Source organism: Acinonyx jubatus, chromosome A3, assembly GCF_027475565.1.
Source record: "Acinonyx jubatus isolate Ajub_Pintada_27869175 chromosome A3, VMU_Ajub_asm_v1.0, whole genome shotgun sequence".
Lineage (NCBI taxonomy): Eukaryota > Metazoa > Chordata > Mammalia > Carnivora > Felidae > Acinonyx > Acinonyx jubatus.
The window spans coordinates 26,647,709-26,668,158 of record NC_069388.1 but is presented as its reverse complement, the minus strand read 5'-3'; the positions used below and the strand labels follow the sequence as shown (position 1 = coordinate 26,668,158).

The window sequence follows — 20,450 nt, the reverse complement described above, 5'->3', positions numbered from 1 at the left end:
GCTGAGGCCAATTTTAGTGTATGAAGGGACTGGATGGTACGTAGGTGATGCTGAACAGAGCTTCCCAAGTCAGAATAAAGAATCAAATCCTTTTTGATTAATCAGATAAGTAGCAAGGGCTGGGAACACTTGAGACCGTGACCCAAATCATGGGGCTGGTAATGGGAAAATCCCCACTGTCTCAGTTCGGGATCAGTCTTAGAAAAAGACTAGCCCACAGTTCAAGATCATGTGGCCCCCACTGGGAGGAAAGGAAAAAGATGAAGTGGGAACCCACGTGGGGCCTGATACCTGCTCTCTGCAGGTGGAAGAAAACTATGAGACACAATCCAGGACTCCCTAACGGGGTAGAACTGGGGGTGTTATCAGGGGAGAGCATTCACAGCCTTTTGGGCTGAAAGTAGAGAAAACGAAGCAGCGGGCTAAGAATGGGATCTCATGTTCATCACAGATTCTTGCTTGCCTCCTCGACTTACCCTGAAACACCCCGAGATTCGGCCCCCCAAACCTGCCGTAGCCTGTATCTCGACTCTAAAGCTACACCGTCCAGCACGATAACCACTACCCACATTTAGCTATATAGATTAGATTAGATTGGATTCAATATTCAGTTCCCCTGTTACACTAGCCACATTTTTTTTCATGTCCTCATCGAGCTTACTGATTGTGGGGGGTGGGGGAGGGAGGATATAAATAACAAATCACGTAATATGTCCTTGTGGAATGATTTAAAAATCAAATGCTCTATGTTTGCATTACTGTCCCCCTGCCCCCCCACTTCCCCCCCCCCCACATTGACTTTATACGTACTCACATACCTTTAGAAAACATAGCATTGGTTGATGTTTTGGTTTCTATTTCGGGGGACGTCTTTCTTTTTTTCACCCCACAATATGTCTTGCAGCGTTAGGTAGATTGACATCCTCTTTTTTAAGTGAGACGTAGTGGTCATCGGTATGCATACTTCATTTCCGGGCTAATGGGCATTTAGAATGTTCTGGGGTTTTCCTTTTGCATTACAAACAAGGATGCAACAGGCGTCTCCACCCACTCACTCGCCACATCTCAAATGGCCAATAGCCACACGTGGCTAGCAGCTACCATATTGGACACCGCGGAGCTGGGATGTTTCCATCATTATAGAAAATTCTCCTGGCAGTGCTGACTCTAGAAAACAGGAGTCAAGTGGGTAGAATGAACACTCCTTATTTACATCATCTGGGCTGAACTGGGGGCCAGCAGGCTAGGAGCTAGGTGCCAAACAGACTAACCTACTGGTCTTCCCTGTTCTGTCTCACCTGCACGCACACCTCTCTTTGTTCTTGATTTGTAAGTTCAATGAGGCGGAGCTACCAGACCCAAATGGGACAGTCGAGAATGATTTCGTAGAGCCGTGGGCTCCGATGACGTTGGGCTCAAAGTCGGGCGAGATGGGCCAGACTGCAGAAGTTACTCCAGGCTTCCGGTTGGCGGCAAGGATCTAGTTTTGACAGGTACATGCTTGGGGTTGACACAACACTTAGTCTCATCATTGCATAAGAGGTAGAATACTTCACTGTCTTTACACGTTGTTCTGCACCTTCCCAACTTTTTCCAGCAGTGCCTGGCTGAAATTAAAAAGGAAGGAGAGGACGGGGTCAATCCTGAAATAAAGCAGAGGGCTGGGGAAGGGGGAAGGCACCCCGGCAGAGAAGACAGTAGTAAGGAAATAAGGAGATGTGCGGGGAGGAGATTGGCCATTTTCCTTTCTTCTCCCATTTGTGTCGTCAGTCACAACCCCGAAGTCCTCCCCAGGAGGCAGCTTCCCCTCCCTGGCCAGCTCCTTTGGGGGAGGCAGGAGCCTTCCCCCCCCCCACTAGGTTTTGTCTCCCTCATAATACAACGTAACCAGGTACCCAATATCAGGTACTTTTTCCCTTTGCCCTCAGTCCCCTCTCTGACCCTATCAATGAAACGGGACAGGAGTCTGAAATACACCCATCTGGACATCTGCAAGTTTTCTAGGGCATTTGCAAAACTCCCAAGAATGTAACACTCCCTCCTCCACAACATCCCGGGCCTTTTTGTGCGTCTTAACCAGCCTAGATAATTAGCTGCTCTGGGGGACCCACAGCCTAGAGTGGCCCAGATAAATTAAAATTGCCTGAGAATGGTATCAGAATCCTCAATCAGAAATTCAGGAACCGTTTTCATGGAGGCAACAATAGCTCGAAATCCAAATCCCCCCCCCCCCGATGTTCTTAGAAAAGTGCCCATTTCCTCCATATTCCGCACCTGCATCTCTCTCCTCCGTGTACCCTCCGCCCAGATCATCATGTTCCACTTCTCCAAAGTACACCAGAGAAGATCAGAGTAGTCAAGTAATAGCACTGGAAAGATCAGCTGGTACAAGAGAGCTCAAATTTTCCCCTGGCTACAGAGATCATCCAGAGGCCTCCAAGGAGGCTGCCATTCTCCTAGTCCAGGCTGTTAGAGCCCCCAGAATTCCCTGAACATGACCCACTCCCGCTTGGGAGAGATCCTATTTACCTTGGGCAACCTGGGCCAGGAGCAGGCTAACAGTCAAAACCAGGAGAATACGCTTCATGAACGCTGAGGGCTCAGGGGGAGATTAGGAGGCTTAGAGGCTTCTGGGCTGGCAAGACACGCAGAGGTCTGCATTCTGGGCAGTCCAGACCGGTATTTATTGCCCCGAGGAGCATGGCAGAGCCATGATCAGTGAACCAGAAAGGGAACAGTCCCTTACGATTAGACAAGCAGACAAGTCATCAACCACACTGGTTGAATGGCCGCCGGATACCCCACCCTTGTCTAAACCTCCAGGGGAGGCTGGGACAGGGGGAAGAGACGTTAACAAAGAGAAGACACAGCCTTACCTTTGAGGACGTTTGCAATGTAACTGGGGAGCCAAGAAGGGGAAAAAATGCTTTCGCTAGTCATTCAGTTCTGGTAAAAGAAAAGAAAGGGCAGTGAGACCGAAAAGGAGTGATACTTCTGTGTCCCTTGGGTTCTCTCCAGCAATAAGAACATCTTAGGATGTCTCATATGTTGGGGATTCATTTTGATGGTAAAGGAAGGGCATGGGGCGCCTGGGTGGCTCAGTCAGTTAAGCGTCCGACTTTGGCTCAGGTCACGACCTCTCGATTTGTGAGTTCAAGCCCCGAGTCGGCCTCTGTGCTGACAGCTCGGAGCCTGGAGCCTGCTTCAGATTCTCTCTCTCTCTCTCTCTCTCTCTCTCTCTTTCTCCTGGCCATCACTACTGGAAACTAAAAAATGTCAGACTTTGTGGAGTGGGATAAGGAGGAAGGCCACAGCCCCGACTTTTAACAGCGTGTGTTTGAGAACAAGTGGCATCCTCCTAGGTGGCAAAGGAAAGGCCACTTTCTCCCATTGCGGTGTTTCCTATAATCTATGGTAGACTGCATTACCGACCCCAATTTTACACCCCTATCTGAATCCATTTCGAAGGTCTCATCCCGGGAGGAATGCACTTCCCTGTCCCTTCACTTTTGTCTGGGCTGTGAGACTTGCTTTTTAGCCAATGGCACATGGCCAGGAGTGACAGCGTGCCAGTTTTGAGCCCAGACTTTAAGAGGCGATGACCGTTTTTACTGCCCTTTAGCACCTCGGCCATCACCATGAGAAGCACGCGCCCCAGTGGTCCAAAGACAGACATTCACGGAGCAGGGCCACCCCGGCTTGCCCACGGAGCTGCAGTGAGAAATTAAGCTGTGCCTGCTACTCCAACCCCAAGCAGAGCAACCCAGCCAAAGTCCAGCTTCCCCGCTGACTCGTGAGCCATGATCAAGAATGCCGTGTTAAGACCCTGAGTTTGGGAGTGGGAGAAGACATAGTAATGGCTTAGAGATACATAAGGCCAGCAGACAGATCAGAAAACAGCCAAATGAAATGCTTTTTAGCACAGTAATGGACAGATCTATCATTTCAAAATGGGCAGACACAAGGGCACATTAACAGGAGGCATGTCTCCTTTCTGATACAGAATAAGACAGTTGTCTCCAAGAAAAACGAATGCTCTAGACAAGGGGCCATCAGACCTTTTTTGTAAAGGCCCAGATAGTAAATATTTCCGGGTTCTCAGGCCATGCAGTCTCTGTTGCAACTACTCAACTCTGCCTTTGTAGCACAACAAGCGACCACAGTGTGTAAACAAATGGGTGTGGCTGTGTTCCAAGCAAGCTTTATTTACAGGCACTGAAATGTGAATTTCATATAATTTTCTCACGTCACTAAATACTATCTTTTTTATTTTTTTTTCAACTGTTCAAAAACGTAAAACCCAATCTTAGCTCACGGGTCATACAAAATCAGGCAGCAGGCTGGATCCAGACTGGCAAATGTTAGAAAGCTAAATAACGCCAAATAATGACAGGGAAATGAGAATAGAGGAATATTCACGTACTGCTGGTGGGGTGTGGATCAGAGGCTGAATGACTATGAATCTCAAAGGTTCAGGGCCCCTCACTAGCTTGGACCCTTGTGAGTGCTGAGAATTCTAGAATGTTCTAGCTAAGGAGGGGAAACAAGGTTGCAATTAGGAAACATCAATAAATAGGCATTTCAGGCTGATTATCTTAAAAGATCCCAGTAATCTATTGTAATTTTGTAGCTCATTCTAAATACAGAGTCAGGGGCGCCTGGGTGTTGCAGTCAATTAAGTGTCCGACGCCGGCTCAGGTCACGATCTTGCAGTTTGTGCGTTCAAGTCCTGCGTGGGGCTCTGTGCTGACAACTCAGAGCCTGGAGCCTGCTTTGGATTCTGTGTCTCCCTCTCTCTCTGCCCCTCCCCTACTTGCACTCTCTCTCTTTCTCAAAAGTAAATAAACATTTAAAAAACTTTAAACCCATATTCACTTTGGGACCTGGTTTTGAATTTGTAATTTTGTGTTCTTTGTAAACAGAATCCCAAAATTCTAAAAAGCTGGCTCCTACACTTGAGATGGAAACAGTCATTCTGGGGAGGAATCTAATGACACTTAGTCCAATTAAGTGTAAGCATTTGTTGTGACCCAGAAATTCCAATCCCGGGTACATGTTCCAAAGAAATCCTCCTTTTCCAAAAGGAATATGCGTGGGGATATCATATGCTGGAGAGTTTGGTGTGCACAAATAAATATGGATGAGTGTTGAAAACCAGTGCTCACTATAACTGTATCACCACTTTGGAAAGCAGTTTGATGGGGTTTTTGTTTTGTTTTGTTTTGTTTTTAGTTTGATGGTTTCTTAAAAATTTAGACACACACTTACCATACAATCCGGTGATTTCATTCCTACATATTTATCCAAGATAAAGAAAGGGCTATGTCTACACCAAATAGTGCGCAACACATTTTCATAGCGGTTTTATTTATTCACGAGTAGAAACAACCTAAATATCCATCAAGTAGCAAAGAAATAAATGGCGGTATGTCCATATAATAGAACACTGCTCAGAAGTAAAGAATTAATGGTTACTACACACAGTACACAGGACTCTAAAAAGTGAGTGAAAGAAGCCAGATAAAAAGAGACTATACTGAATAAATCTATTTGTATGAAACTCTAGAAAAGATTAATCTACAGTGACAAAAAAAAAAAAAAAAAAACCACCACCACCACCAACAACAGCAAAAAAGTATCAGTAGTTGCCTAGGGCTGTTGGGAGGGGGTGGGCATTGACTGAGATGGGACAATAGGGAACTTTTAGGATGATGATAACATTCTATACACAGGTGTCAAAACTCATCAAAATGTATACACTTAAAATGGGCCCATTTTATACATAAATTATGCTTAAAATTGCAGTAAAGTTGACTTCTCTAAAAACTAGTGCTAATTTTAAAAAGTAAGCAACAGAACGAAATATATGACCTAAAACCACTATGTAAAATAAAAATACATACACTTTTTTTAATCTTTTTTTTTTTTAATTTTTAATCTTTATTTATTTTTGAGAGACAGAGTGTGAGCAGGGGAGGGACAGAGAGAGAGGTAGACGCAGAATCCGAAGCAGGCTCCAGGCTCCAAGCGGTCAGCACAGAACCCAATGCAAGGCTCGAACTCACAAACCATGAGATATGACCTGAGCTGAAGTCGGACACTTAATCAACTGAGCCACCCAGGTGCCCCCAAAATACATACGCTTTAAAAAGGTACATATTCAAACATGGAAAGAGTTGCTTGTGCAGGACACGGATAGGAATTGATTGTAGGGATAGAAATCAATACATCAGTAAAAGCATCAGCCATAACACCAACGCTGAGAGGAGCCTGGGTGGCTCAGTCGGTTAAGTGTCCAACTCTTGATTTCGGCTCAGGTCATGATCCCAGGATTGTGGGATGGACCCCCATGTGGGGCTCTACACTGAGCATGGGGCCTGCTTAAGATTCTCTCTCTCCCTGCCCCACCCCTCTCCCCCACTTGTTCTCTCTCACTGTCTTTAGAATTTAAAAAAAAAAAATCAACAATGCCAAATTTGCTGTGAATAATTAACTGGATCCTTGAAACAGAGCTAAAAGAAATTAAAAAGGGGGCTATTTGATAAGAGGCTTTCTTCTAAGGATCACTAGTGAGGAAATCAGCCCTCTGGACTGGAACTCATTTCCTTTCCTTCCAGAAAAGGTAGCTAAGGCCCAGGGCAAAAACAAAGGCACAACTCCCTCCATTCTTGAGGAGAGAGGTTGTTTCTAGAGTCTTGAAAGACTGGAGAGAAAGTAGAGAGCAACTCGTGGGAGCCCCATTCTTGCAGAAACCTGAGTTTAGAAGGAACTTCATTTGTACATCAAAAGAACTTTTAAAAGACACAGAGTTTCTCCTACACTAAACTGTTTCGAGATCTACCTCTCCTGCAGTAAAGAACTTTATCATAATATACAAAATGGAGTATTACTTGGCCATCAAAAAGAATGAAATTGGGGCACCTGGGTGGCTCAGTTGGTTAAGCGTCTGACTTCGGCTCAGGTCATGATCTCATGGTTCGTGGGTTTGAGCCCCTCATCAGGCTCTGTGCTGACAGCTCAGAGCCTGGAGCCTGCTTTGGATGCTGTCCCCCCCTCTCTCTCTCCCCCACTCATGCTCTATCTCTCTGTCTCTCTCTCTCTCTCAAAAATAAACAAACATTAAAAAAAATTTTTTTAAAAAGAATGAAATCTTGCCATTTGCAACAACATGGATGGAACTAGAGTGTATTATGCTAAGCAAAATTAGTCAGAGAAAGACGAATATCATATGTCTTCACTCATATGAGGAATTTAAGATACAAAACATGAACATAAGGGAAGGGAAGCAAGAGTAATATGAAAAACGGGGAGGGGGACAGAACATAAGAGACTCTTAAATATAGAGAACAAACTGAGGGTGGGGGGGGGGATGGGCTAAATGGGCAAGGCGCATTAAGACACTTGTTGGGATGAGCCCTGGGTGTTATACATAGGGGATGAATCACTAGATTCAATTCCTGAAATCATTCTTGCCCTGTATGCTAACTAACTTGGATGTAAATTAGGAACTTCACCATAACCCTGCATGTTCGTTCTCGTGGATGCCGATTCGCAGAATAAGTGGCCTAAAAAGGAATGACCGGAACCCATTATACAAATTATTTAGCAGAATCAGCACTGGTTTTCAGCAGTAGAGGAGACTCTCATAAAAGGCTGCGTCCCCTCTACATTTTTGCTTCATTGCAGTCTCTGGGGGTGGGGACATTGGAGGGAGGTGGGGAAAGAGGATGAAACTACTGGCCACAGGAGGCTTGGAGACCTTCTGGCTTTCTTTCTATTACATTCCAGCTCTCTGGCTCCTGGTGCCATGTGTAATTAGCAATGGCAGTGGATATGCTGGTGTTTCTTCTTCAAGTTACTTGAAAGGATGTAGGGCCAGTGTGGGGGAATTAAAAAAAAAAAAGCTTTGGAACCAAACAAATCCAGGTTTAAATCCTCACTTTACCATTTATCATCCACGTGACTTTTAAGTTTTTATTTAAATTCCAGTTAACATACAGTGTCATATCAGGTTCAGGTATATGATATAGTGATTCAACACGTCCATACAACACACGGTGCTCATCATGTAAGTGTACTCTTAATCCCCATCACCTGTTTTACCCATCCCCTCCCCATCTCCCCTCTGGTAACCATCAATTTGTTCTCTAGAGTTAAGAGTCTGTCTCTTGGTTTGTCTCTCTCTCTCTCTCGCTTTTTTCTCCTTTGCTCATTTGTTTTGTCTCTTAAATTCCACCTATGCATGAAATCTCATGGTATTTATCATTCTCGGACTGATTTATTTCACTTAGCGTTGTACTCTTCCAGCTCCGTCCATGTGGTTGGAAATGGCAAGATTTTGTTCTTTTTGATGGCTCAGTAATAGTCTGTTGTTTATAGACACCACCAGCCATGTGGCTTTGAACAAGCCTATTCATGGCTTTGAACCTCAGTTCGTCATTTCTCATATGGAGACACCACCGCGGACCTCAGAGGTTAGCTGGGAAGATTAAATAAGGTACTACTTGTGAAGCACATAGAGCAATGTCTGGCACACAGGAAAGCCCTGGTGACTGGTAGCTGTTGTTATTTACCGTGAATTCTCACCTACCTTGACTTCTTGGAGCATTTGACTCATGACCTCTTTCCTCCCTGAAGCTCTCCTGGCTCCCCTCCGTCATTAACCTAGTCAGTATTCAGCAAGGATTGTCAGTGATTCAGAGACCTCTCTGCCCACTGTGGTTTTTCAAATCAAGGTCGTAAGTTTCAAAACTTTGGGTCTCAGTCTAAGATGCAAAGTGTTTACCCAGAATCCAGGCTCAAGGCCAGATCTCACTTCTGTGTCTGGAGTGCTACAATGTATCTCTGTTCGAGCTAGGATGAAAGACATATCAGAGCACGTTGCCAAGTTTATCCCTGTTTCTAGCTCTCTTGGGCCCCTCGGGATGACTTCTTAGTGTTGCCCAAACCTTTCCAGAAGTTGCTCTTTCTCTCAAGGCGTCATATCATTTTGTCTTCTTTCCCAGGCACCAACCACTGCTGTCTCCGTGTCAGGTCGTGTTTTCATCCCTCCTAGAATGTCTTTCTCTAACTGCCCCCCTCCCCGTCCCCCTACGCAGGCCATTTTAAGGTTCCTATGGACCAAAGTCTAAGGTCCTCTGGACATAGTGGCAGAGGAACTAAGAGGGTTCTGGTCCCTAAAATGCTTACAGCTTCTTCAGGAAAATGGAAAGCAAGCATTTTTAAACGAACTTCCAAAGACGCTTAAGAAATGTTTGCTAAATAAACCAAACCTTGATGAAGCAGCTGCTATGAGCAGTCCAACTCTGTTGGGCACCAGAAATACAAAACAGTATAGGATAGTGGCCCCTAATAACCAACTGTATTAGGATAAACTAGATTACGATGTAGTAACAGCAACAACAACATCAAAAGACTCTTGGTGGCTTGTGAGAACAAAGGTTTACTTTTCGCTCACGCTGCACGTTCTTTGCGGGTTGGCCGGAGACACTGCTCTGTCTTCTCACTTGGGAACCCAAACCGATTGGTAGCCACTCAACCGCTGCTGATCACCATGGCAGAGGAAAAAGAGAGCCCTAGTGGGTCTTAGAACTGCCTTTTACATGCCCTGACCTTGGAAATAATGGGTATGACCTAACTCACTGGCTACAACAGCGACACGGCCCCGGCCAACCACAAGAGGGCCAAGAAATGCACTCCTACCGTACGCCTAGAATGCCGAGAGCCGGAAGTATTTGAATAGCGTCAACAGCCACACGTATCGTCACCGTGGCCAGGCAGGACGGCCACACGAATAAAAACAATACAAAGTACTCTGTGCTGAATCAAAATAGAAAAACATATTCGGGTGGAACAGCACAAAAAAAGGGACAATTAACAAAGGCCAGGGAGGTCAGCAAAGTTTCATGGAGGGCCTTGTCAGAGCCTTGAAGGGAGGCAGGTTCCAGAGAAATGGCAGAGGGGAGGGTGTGAGGGGGTATTCCAGGTAAGGGAGCAGTGTGGACAGAGCGATGGTGGCTGCCAAAGCTTGGGAGCCATTTGGAAATAAGGAAAATACTGCATGGCTATAGCTGAGAGTTCATGCACCATATAATGTTGCAGGATTGGATAGCCATGAGACCTTTAAATTCTTGAATGCAAATATAAGAAACTTAGACTTGGCTCTGGGGGTCAAAATCAGAAAATCGAGGGAGACTAAGAAGGTAGGGATCTGGTCCTTCCCTTCTCTCTTCCCATTTTAACATGAGCATCTTTCTGTTGATCTGTTTGATATATTGGCTTCCATTTAAGGGTTTGTTTTTTAAGTTTTCTGCTGGGGCACCTGGATGGCTCAGTCAGTTAAGCGTCCAACTCTTGATTTTAGTTGAGGTCATGATCTCATAGCTCCTGAGATCAAACCCCGCGTCGGGCTCTGCACTCACAGTGCGGAGCCTGCTTGGGATTCTGTCTCTCTCCCTCTCTCTCTGCATCTCCCCTGCTCCCGTTCTCTATCTATCAAAATAAATAAATCAACTTTTGAAAAATATGTTCTGCTGCTTTAAAAAGAAGCTTGAAAATCCCTGGTGTCAACAATATGGAGCCTTTTTCTTTTTTAGTTTTTGAGCATAGATTCTTAGAATTCAGAACTAAGAGGCTGTCTCATGTCTTATGTTATCGAAAGCAAAAGTTCACTCCAACCAATCCTCCCCCTTTCTTTTAAAACACTTTCAGTGATGGAAAAATTAGTACATGTCAAGATAGCACATTCCATGCTTGGACTCCTGTCATTTTAGGAGGCTATTTCTTTGTTGTTGTTGTTGTTGTTGTTGTTGTTTAGGAGGCTATTTCTATTGAACCAGAATTTGCCCTCCTGTAACCTTTACCCAGCATCCTGATTTCTGCCCTCCAACAGCTACCGCGAATGAGTCCAAAACAAAACAAAAAAACACTCAGGACCGCGTCTTTGAATTTTGACAATGTACAAGCCAGCCTTGAGAGAACCAGAGCTTCCACGATAGCAGATACAAGAAAATAACAATCCTGCTGGGGATGCCGAGAAAGTGAGATCAGCCCCTGTTTGTGAAGACTTAACTTCAGAGGGAGAGAGAGCCAGGTACACAGGCCAAAAGCACTTACAATAATAGCTACCACTTATGGTGTCCTTCCTCGTGCCAGAAACTATTCTGAGTGGTTTAGACATATTAGTTTACCTCATCTTCCCTGCAACCCTGCAAGATAGGGATGACTATGCTCCTCCTTTTCCTGATGAGGAACGGAAGCAGAGGCAAGACTGGAGTCTCTGCAGCGAAGGCTGCTGTGCACAGGGGTCTCTGGGGTTCACGGCCGGGCCGGGCAGGGGAGGCTCTCTGCCGGGACTGGCTCAGCAGCACTGAGCAGCATGTTTGGCACATGTTTGTAGGCCAGGATGATACTATTTTGATGACCAAAGATCGCTTTGCAATATAGTTTGAAATCAGGAAGTGTGACGCTTCCAGCTTTCTTCTTTCTCAGGATTGCTCTGGATATTCAGGATCTTTTGTGGTTCCGTGCAAATTTTAGGACTGGTTTTTTTTTTTTTCTGTTCCTATAAAAAAAAAATGTCGTTGGAATCTTGATAGGGATTGCACAGAATCCAAGGTGGCTTTGGGTAGTATAGACACAGTTACGATACTAAGTCTTCTGATCCATGAACGCGAGAATACCTTTCCACTTCTTTGTATTTTCTTCGATTTCTTGTATCAAAGTCTTGTAATTTTCATATACAGATCTTTCACCTTCTTGGTTAAATTTCTTCTGAAGTATCTTATTGCTTTTGATGCTATTGTAAATGGGATTGGGTTTTTTTTTTTTTTTTTTAGTGTTTTTATTTATATTTTTGAGAGAGAGAGAGAGAGAGAGAGAGACACGGAGCGTGAGCAGGGGAGGGGCGGAGAGAGAGGGAGACACAGAATCCAAAGCAGGCCCCAGGCTCTGAGCTGTCAGCACAGAGCCCGACACGGGGCTCGAGCCCACGAACCGTGGGATCATGACCTGAGCCAAAGTCAGACGCTTAACCGACTGAGCCCCCCCAGGCGCCCCTAAATGGGATTGTCTTTCTTTCTTTCCTTTTCAGGTAATTCATTGTGAGGGTACAGAAACACAACTGATTTTCGTCTGTTGGTTTTGTGTCCTACAACCTTGCTAAATTTGTTGATTAGTCCTAAGCTTTTTGGTGGAGCCTTTAAGGACGTGTTTATATACACAATCCTGTCATCTGCAGAGGAAACTTCATTTCTTCCTTTCCAGTTTGGATACGTTTCATTTCTTTTTCTTGCCAGATTGCTCTGGTGAAGACTTGTAGGACTATATTAAATGTAAGTAGCAAGAGCGGGCACCTTTGTCTTGTTGCTGACCTTAGAGGAAGAGCCTGCAACCTTCCACAGCTGAGTATGACCCTCTCTGAGGTCAGGAGGTAGGGATGCTGTGGCCGGCTGGATTCTGTGGTCGGGTGGGGCTGCTGGCTGTGGCCCCTGGTCGAGAGGAACCACTACAAGGGCTCTGCAGTCCCCTCTGGTTGGATGAAATCTCAGGCTGCGTTTCCTGACAGGGTGGTGCCACTGAGTGTTCTCCACACTTGGGCCCAGCTACAGGCTGGGGGGGGGGGGGGGGGCTCCATAATTAGCCCCGCTGGGATCTCAGGCTGTCTCCTGGGGCCACACGGTGCCGCTGGCTGGATTCCATGTTCAGGCCGGGCTGCAGCAGGCTGCCAGGGTCTCCAGCCAGGCTCCTGGTCAGCAGGACCGAAGGCTATACTCACCAGTTGGCGAGGGCTGCAAATTTGCTTCCCGGCCTGAGCAGGCCATAGAGTGTGCATCATTGGCCAGGGAGCTGGCAACTGAGCTCCCTAGCCGTTTGGAATCACTGGCTCTGCATAGGGACAGAAATGCTGGCTGAGATCTCTGCTTGGGTCTGCTGCAAGCAGGAATGCAGTCCGAGAGCAGGTACTGGCTGCCGTAAGCCCTGCTCCCTTCTCCATCTCTATCTGATCCCCAGTACTCAAGCCGTACGGATTCCTCCCAAAGATCCCCGTGAAACAAGACCTAGCGAGCCCCTCTGGAAGCAGCCCACAAGGCCCAGCTGGATGCCCACCTTAGGTTCGCTTTCTCCCCCTGGAGAAACCATAGACCCCGGGTATCCCTCTTGTTGCAACACTGTGCTGGCCTTGGGCGGGGGGTGGGGGCAGGGTACCATCAGAGTGTATGTTTTTTTCCTTTTCTGAGGTCCGGGGGTGCTTCAATCTTACCCCCAAGTTCTCAGATTTCCACAGTGCTGTCCTGTCTATGGATAGCGGCTAGTTGGTCTTTCCGTAAAGGGGACTGAAGTTTAGAACAACCTACGCCACCATCTTGATAACATCACTTTCCCCTCTTAGTCCCTCGAGGAACTCAGGAAATCAGGGGGCCCTGATTGGATGGCAATCAGATTTCCACTGTCTGGAGGAGGGAAGGTTTGTAAGTGATACAGACCGTGTTCTAAAAAACAAAGCCAGTCACGCGTCTGACTCTCGATTTCCACTCAGGTCATGATCTCGAGGTTCGTGAGTCAGAGCCCCACGTTAGGCTCTGTGCTGGGCAGCCTCAGAACCGGCCTGTGGTACTTCCCAGAGGTGGAGACCAGCCCGCATCCTTGCCCTACAGCCTTGCCCAGTTGCTGAAAATCTGCACAGTCCAGATCTCCTCTCCCATGTCACACTGACAATCCTCCCTTATCTGAGCAGAAAACGAGAACTTTCTTATCTGAAGAGTCTAACACGTGGATCTCTGGATGCGGGGAGGCAACAAGGCGCCCTCTGAGAGCAGGGGATCGTATTGAACACAGGAAGAGAGTTAAGTGAAGTTTTACCTATTTAAGGGTAAGATCTGGCCTTCTTTCCCATCTCCGCTTTGAAGACACTGACAGGCAGATTTGTACATTTTGAGCAGGATTTTGGAGGACAGTTTCCAGGGAAATCTGACCAATCCCAGAGGAAAAAAACCCTGAAGATACAGACACTGTATTTGCTTCTGTTTCAACTGCTGTAACAGACTATCATTGACTGGGTGGCTTACACAATAAGCATTTTTTTTTTTTTCTCCCAGTTCTGGATCCTGGCAAGTCCAAGATCAAGGCACCAGCAGATTCAGTGTCTGGTGAGGCCCTGCCTCCTGGTTTATTCATAGGCTCTTCTCACTGTCTTTACAGGGCAGAGAGGGTGAGAGAGCTCTCTGGGGTCTTTTCTTATACAGACACGAATCCCATTCATGAGGGCTCTAAGCACCGCCCAAAGGCCCCACCTCCTGACGCCATCCCACTGGGGGTTGGGATTTCAGCATATGAATTCGAGAGGAACGCACACTTTCAGGTCATAAAGATTGCAGAGGATTCTTCCAGGGGAGATTTGACCAGTCCAAGAGGAAAAAAAGACCTGAAGACACGGGCACTGTGTGTTCTTTGATAAATGAAGCCAGTTGGTCATGGCCCACTCACAATATAAGCAAATAACCAAGAACTACTAACCAGATGAGGAAAGCTTCTAACATACCAGAAAAAGAAGGAGGAGGAGGAGGAAGAGAGGGATGGGTGGCAACAAAATAATAATAATAATAACAGCAACTAAAAAGAAGTAGATTATGCAGGAGACAACGTCATCGGAAAAATCATCAAAATGAGAGAAGCGATTAATACCATGAAACTAGAACAGGATTATTTTTAAAAAGAAAGAAAAAAGGGACACCTGGGTGGCGCAGTCCACTGAGCATCTGACTTCAGCCCAGGTCATGATCTCATGGTTCATGAGTTCAAGCCCCGCCCCAGGCTCCATACTCTCTCTCTCTCCCTCTCTCTCTGCCCCTTGCTCACTCGAGTTCTCTCCCTCTCAAAAAGTAATTAATTAATTATTTTACAAAAGGAAAAAGGGGCGCCTAGGTGTCTTAGTCGGTTAAGCATCCAACTTCAGCTTAGGTCATGATCTCGAAGTTCATGAGTTTGAGCCCCGGGTCGGGCTGTGTGCTGACAGCTCAGAGCCTGGAGACTGCTTCAGATTCTGTGTCTCCCTCCCTCTCTGCCCCTTCCCCACTGTGCTCTTTCTCTCTCACTCTCTCTCTCTCTTAAAAAATAAACATTAAAAAATAAATATTTTTTAAACAATAAAAATAAATAAAAAATAAACAAAAAAATAAATAAAAAGAAAAAAGAATAAGAAAAAAATTTTAGTGAATAAAAGTACAAAGATAAAATTTCTAGAAATTAGATTAAATGAGATAAAAGCAGTAGAGAAAATATAAGAAAATGCGAAAATTAGGGCGCCTGGGTGGTTCAGTCAGCTAAGCTTCTGACTTCAGCTCAGGTCATGATCTCACAGTTGGTGAGTTCGATTCCCACATCAGGTGAGCTTAAGCCCTGCTTCGGGTGAGCCCCACTTCTCTCTCAATCTCTCTCTCTCTCTCTCTCTCTCTCTCTCTCTGCCCTCCCTTATTTGCACCCTCTCTCTCTCAATTAAAAAAAGAAAAAAGAAAATGAGAAAATTAGGGAATCCCACATTTGCAAAATAAGAATTCTAGGAAAGGAAGGAAGGAAGGAAGGAAGGAAGGAAGGAAGGAAGGAAAGAAAGAGTTACATAAATAGGAAGCAAAAAACACAAAAGGCAGGAAATCATCAAAGAAATAAGTCAAGGAAAAAAATGTTCTAGAATTGAAGGACATGCATTTCCAAACTGATGGGGTCCATTGAGTGCTGAGTAGAATTGATTAAAATAATCCTACAAAAAATTTAGGCACATCATGATGAAATTTCAACACCCCGTAGTAGAGAGAAAATCGTAAAAGCTTTCAGAGAGAAAGAACAGTTTATAATACCGAGATGAGGGGCGCCTGAGTGGTGCAGTCGGTTGAGCGTCCGACTTCAGCCAGGTCACGATCTCGCGGTCTGTGAGTTCGAGCCCCGCGTCGGGCTCTGGGCTGATGGCTCAGAGCCTGGAGCCTGTTTCCGATTCTGTGTCTCCCTCTCTCTCTGCCCCTCCCCCGTTCATGCTCTGTCTCTCTCTGTCCCAAAAATAAATAAACGTTGAAAAAAAAATTAAAAAAAAAAATAATACCGAGACGAGTTTCGGAACGGTCTCGGATTTCTCCACGGTGACACTCGATGTTGAAAGGCAATGCAACAATGCCTTCAGAAGGTTGAGAGGAAATCATTTCCAATATGGAACGAGCAACCAAACTACTAACCGAGTGTGAGGTTACTACATGGAGGCCAGATGTTTTCCAGAGCCCATCAGGAGGTGCTCTGCCAAAAGTAAAGGGGCAAATCAAGAAAGGTCTAGGATCCAGGAAGCAGGGCATTTATCACAGGAGAAAATCAAAGAATCCCCAGAATGATGTCAACAGAGACCCAGGATGGCAGCGGGTCTGGAGGCACCCAGTTCAGTCTGGAGGAAGTCCAACTCCAGGCAGATAAAATTGATAAGCTACCTAATGGTTCTGATCTTATTCAGAGGAGATAACAGACAGCTAAATTCTCATTTTTCATATCAGGAATTCAATGGGGAATACATAAAAATGAAAAAAAAAAAGGAAATAACAATAGTACGTAAGCATATTGTTTGGAGATATGGAGTGAAATCCAAAGAAACAACTAAAAGATATGAGGGGCACCTGGGTGGCTCGGTCGGTTAAGCATCCGACTCTTGGTTTCGGCTCAGGTCATGATCTCACGGTTCATGGGTTCGAGCCCCGCATCAGGCTCTGTGCGGTCAGTGCGGAGCCTGCTTGGGATTCTCTCTTTCTCTCCCTCTCTCTCTGGACTTCCCCTGCTTGTACTCTCTCTCTCTCTCCCTCTCTCTCTCTCTGTCTCAAAATAAATAAAAGATTTAAAAGATAAGAAAGTGGTTCTCTTTGGAACACAAGAAATGGAGAAAGGGAGATGTGTGGGCTATATGTTATTATAGCCCCTTATTCAAAGCTGAGTCCTAAAACTACGTTTGGCTTTGATGAAAATCCAAACTAAGTATAAAAAATTAAACTAATACACATAGAAAGAAACAATGGATTAAGAATCAGGCCTGGGAGTGAATGTAACTTCAGCTTAACTCTTCAGCTTCTACAGCAATCCCAGAACATAAGACCCCTTGTAACACTGCCTGCCCCAGCTTCCTATCTCAGAGGTTCAAATAAATACGATACGCATCTCTGTTTATATTTGCCATGGTCCAAGAGGCGAGGAGCTATTTCTAAGCCTGTACGAGGACGGGTATGTAATCCCAGCATCTCCCCATGATAGTTATGTGAATGGACTGAGTAAATCACTTCACCACTCTGATCCTCAGGTTCCCGATCCATAAAATAAAACTGATAACCATAACTACCTCTCAGGTAGGTCTAAAGGGACGATGAGATCATAGATGCATCTAACATACAGTAGATCTGCTTTCCTCTCCTGTATATACTTCCTTACCCAAGCCTTCCTTCTACTCGACTTTGATTAGGTGTGCCAAGAGACGAACACGGAAAACATCCAAAGGTATTTTAATCAAGCTCAGGAATCTGCTGAGGTCAGACTCGGGGCAGGGTTGTCTTCATTGCTGTGCCCTCGGGCTCAGAGCACTAATTCACGTCTGTAACGACTTTGGCTGAAACTTGGGCTTCACGCAGCACAGGTTACCACTCATGCAGAAAACGTAAATCTTTTCATTCTTGATGCATTTCTCACGGCAGGAGCCACGAAGATTCCAGCATTTTTCAGTGCTGCCTGATACGAAGGGCGGAAAGGGAGAGAAGCCGACATCCGTCCTGAGGGGCGCTAGGTCCTGGCTCGAGAGGGCTAATTAATAGCCACGCAGAAGACCCTAGAACATGGAGTCACCTCCCACGATGTATAGGACGGTGGTAAAGTCTCACATGCTTTCTGGACACTCATGCCACTCACTGCTCTTCCTGATGTTCCGTCTCATGGGTACAGCGGGTCATAATAATTAAGGGTCATTGGGGTCCGGTCATAACACTTAGGAACACGGACTGTCGGAACCCATCCACCTGGTTTTGAAATCTGTCTATACCGCAGCCAACTAGAAGAACTCAAGCAGGTTACTTCCTTTCTCGGAGCATCGATTTCCTCTTTTCTAAAAAGAAGATACAGAACCTGCCTCAGACAGTTGTGGTGGGGATCAAATGAAGAGCGTATAAAAGCCATTAGCATGAAAAAAACTTCAGATATGACACGATGGTATCTCGGAAAGAATTGCACATTAAAAAAAAAATTTTTTAATGTTTATTTCTGAGACAGAGCATGAGCGGGGGAGGGGCAGAGAGAGAGGGAGACACAGAATCCGAAGCAGGCTCCAGGCTCTGAGCTGGCAGCACAGACCCTGACACGGGGCTCGAACTCACAGACTGCGAGATCATGACCTGAGCCGAAGTCGGCCGCTCAACCGACTGAGCCACCCAGGCGCCCCAAGAATTGTACATTTAAAAAAATCGCTTTATTAGTAAAGACTAAACTAGAAGGAATACATGATCAGGTGAATTAGCAGATAATGGCATAAGAGAAATACAGAGTGAAAAAGAGGCTGTGTTTAAAAAGAAAGGAAGATATGGGTGGCTCAGTCGGTTAAGCGTTCGACTTCAGCTCGGGTCATGATCCCTCCTTTGGTTCGTGAGTTCGAGCCCCACTCTCTGTCTCTGTCTCTCTCTCTCCAAAATAAACCAAATTTATCGACACAGGACTAGTAATGAACATGATTAAACAGAAAGTTAGAGACGCCGAGGGTGACAGGGGTAGAAGCTTCTGTCAGATCACAAAGAGAGGACCGCACTAGCACCTTGGGCTGGGCAAGTTTGACATGGGCTCTTCTCTACTTAAAACCTTTCCGAGGCTCCAGTACAGGGCCTGGCACGGACGGGCGATGGGAGTTAGGAGATTCTGTCTCTCTTCGGGCAGCTGTAAGTGGGGCAAAAGCCAAGTGATTTCAGGGACTCGTGTGAGAAGAGGTCACTATTGCCTTGCCTCCTTCCTGCTTTCCCAGCCTTCCCCCACTCCTCCTCCCACACCTGACCTCCTGCCCTTGGCCCCTGGAGCTGACTGAGGAGTGGAGGTCAGGGGGAGCCGGCAGAAAAATCGGCAGGTGACATTCGGTGCCTAAGAACTGGCACCTGCCACGGGAAAAGGAGACTGGCTGAGCGCCAGCCCTCCTCTTACGTGGGTTTAGAAAATAAAGAAGCTACATTCGGGGGCGCATGGGCCGCTCAGTTGGTTAAGTGTCCGACTTCGGCTCAGGTCATGACCTCGCGGCTTGTGGGTTCGAGCGCCGTGTCGGGCTCTGTGCTGACAGCTGGGAGCCTGGAGCCCGCTTCAGGTTCTGTGTCTCCCTCTCTCTCTGCTCCTCCCCTGCTCGTGCCCCATCTCTCTGTCTCTCTCTCTCAGCAATAAACATTAAAAAATCAAAAATAAATAAAAAAGCTACATCGGTTGCATAAAATTTCTTTGTGTTCCATGTGGATCTCAAACCTGATTTATTCTAAACGGAAGAACGAGACATTGCAACTCGGAGGGGCCAGGTAGTTCCCCGGGGACGTCACAGAGCTGGTAAGTGGTGGGGCAGGGTCTCTCCCAGGATCTGGGGGCTCCTCTCTCTTCCCCGGATGAGCGGTGTTCCGCTCTGCCGCCCACCAGCCCGTCCTCCCAAGCGCTGGGGGTCCCCAGCTGAGACCCACACCCGACCCTCCCCCGAAGAGGTCTGGGTTACCTGGAATGACCCAGGACAAGAGCAGCAGCACAGCCAAAGTTAGCAAAAAGCACTTCATGACTTCAGGTGGCTCAAGGGCTGGTGTCTGGCCTGAGGAGGTGACAAGCAAAGGAGGACAGGTCTGGACTCTCTGCCCCCCTCATCACATGGAGCACACGTCACTTACACGTGCCTCAGCGTCCCACAGTTACACGCAGCCCTGGAACAGCCTGCCTCCCTCGGACTTCTCGGTCACTGCCCTGACTACGGCCCGCCCACAGCCGGACCAGCATCCCTGAGCTGACATGCCTGCCTTTATCCACTTTCACCTGTTAGGGTCCGGCGGGAAGAAGTCACACGACAGCCAGAGAGGTTTGTTTTTTTCTATATGTCAGCCTTTTTTATGACTCACCTTGATACCCTCCAAGACCCCACGTCATACACAGAAAACAAGGCATCGTCTTTTCTATGTGCTACAAAGTAATGAAAGTTAAGTAAGCTCCTTTTTTCTCCTCTTTAATGTTTTTAAGTGTTTATTTATTTTTGAGAGAGAGAGAGAGAGAGAGAGAGCGCAAGTGGGAGAGGGAGACACAGAATCCGAAGCAGGCTCCAGGCTCTGAGCTGTCAGCACAGAGCCCGACGCGGGGCTCGAACCCACGAACCGAGAGATCATGACCTGAGCCGAAGTTGGACGCTTAACCAGCTGAGCCACCCAGGTGCCTCTCTTTTTTATATTTGT

At 46.4% G+C, this 20,450-nt stretch overlaps 1 protein-coding gene and 1 long non-coding RNA gene across 6 annotated transcripts; one reads left to right on the top strand and one right to left on the bottom strand.

Moving 5' to 3' along the window:
* Positions 1-805: 805 nt before the first annotated feature.
* Positions 806-10,455, bottom strand: DEFB121 (defensin beta 121). 5 transcript variants are annotated; one of them, XM_053200118.1, is made up of 4 exons: positions 8,591-10,450; positions 2,877-2,946; positions 1,299-1,607; positions 806-1,167 (listed from the first exon to the last, which is right to left on the bottom strand). In XM_053200118.1, exons 2-3 carry the CDS (start codon positions 2,938-2,940, stop codon positions 1,450-1,452), a joined length of 222 nt encoding a protein of 73 aa, XP_053056093.1. In that variant the 5' UTR covers positions 2,941-2,946; positions 8,591-10,450; the 3' UTR covers positions 806-1,167; positions 1,299-1,449. The 5 variants fall into 5 exon arrangements, with proteins under 5 accessions (XP_053056093.1, XP_053056091.1, XP_053056094.1 ...); XM_053200116.1 differs by lacking the exon at positions 2,877-2,946 and having other exon boundaries at positions 8,591-10,455; XM_053200119.1 differs by lacking the exon at positions 8,591-10,450 and having other exon boundaries at positions 2,877-4,275.
* LOC128311137 (uncharacterized) lies at positions 825-14,403 on the top strand. Its single transcript, XR_008289155.1, has 2 exons — positions 825-1,493; positions 13,538-14,403. It is a non-coding gene; the product is annotated as an uncharacterized LOC128311137 (long non-coding RNA).
* Positions 14,404-20,450: the final 6,047 nt, after the last annotated feature.

What these genes read in the sequence shown, in the direction of transcription:
- DEFB121 (XM_053200115.1), bottom strand. Translation starts at nt 1,758, where the DNA reads ATGGGAGAAGAAAGGAAAATGGCCAATCTCCTCCCCGCACATCTCCTT.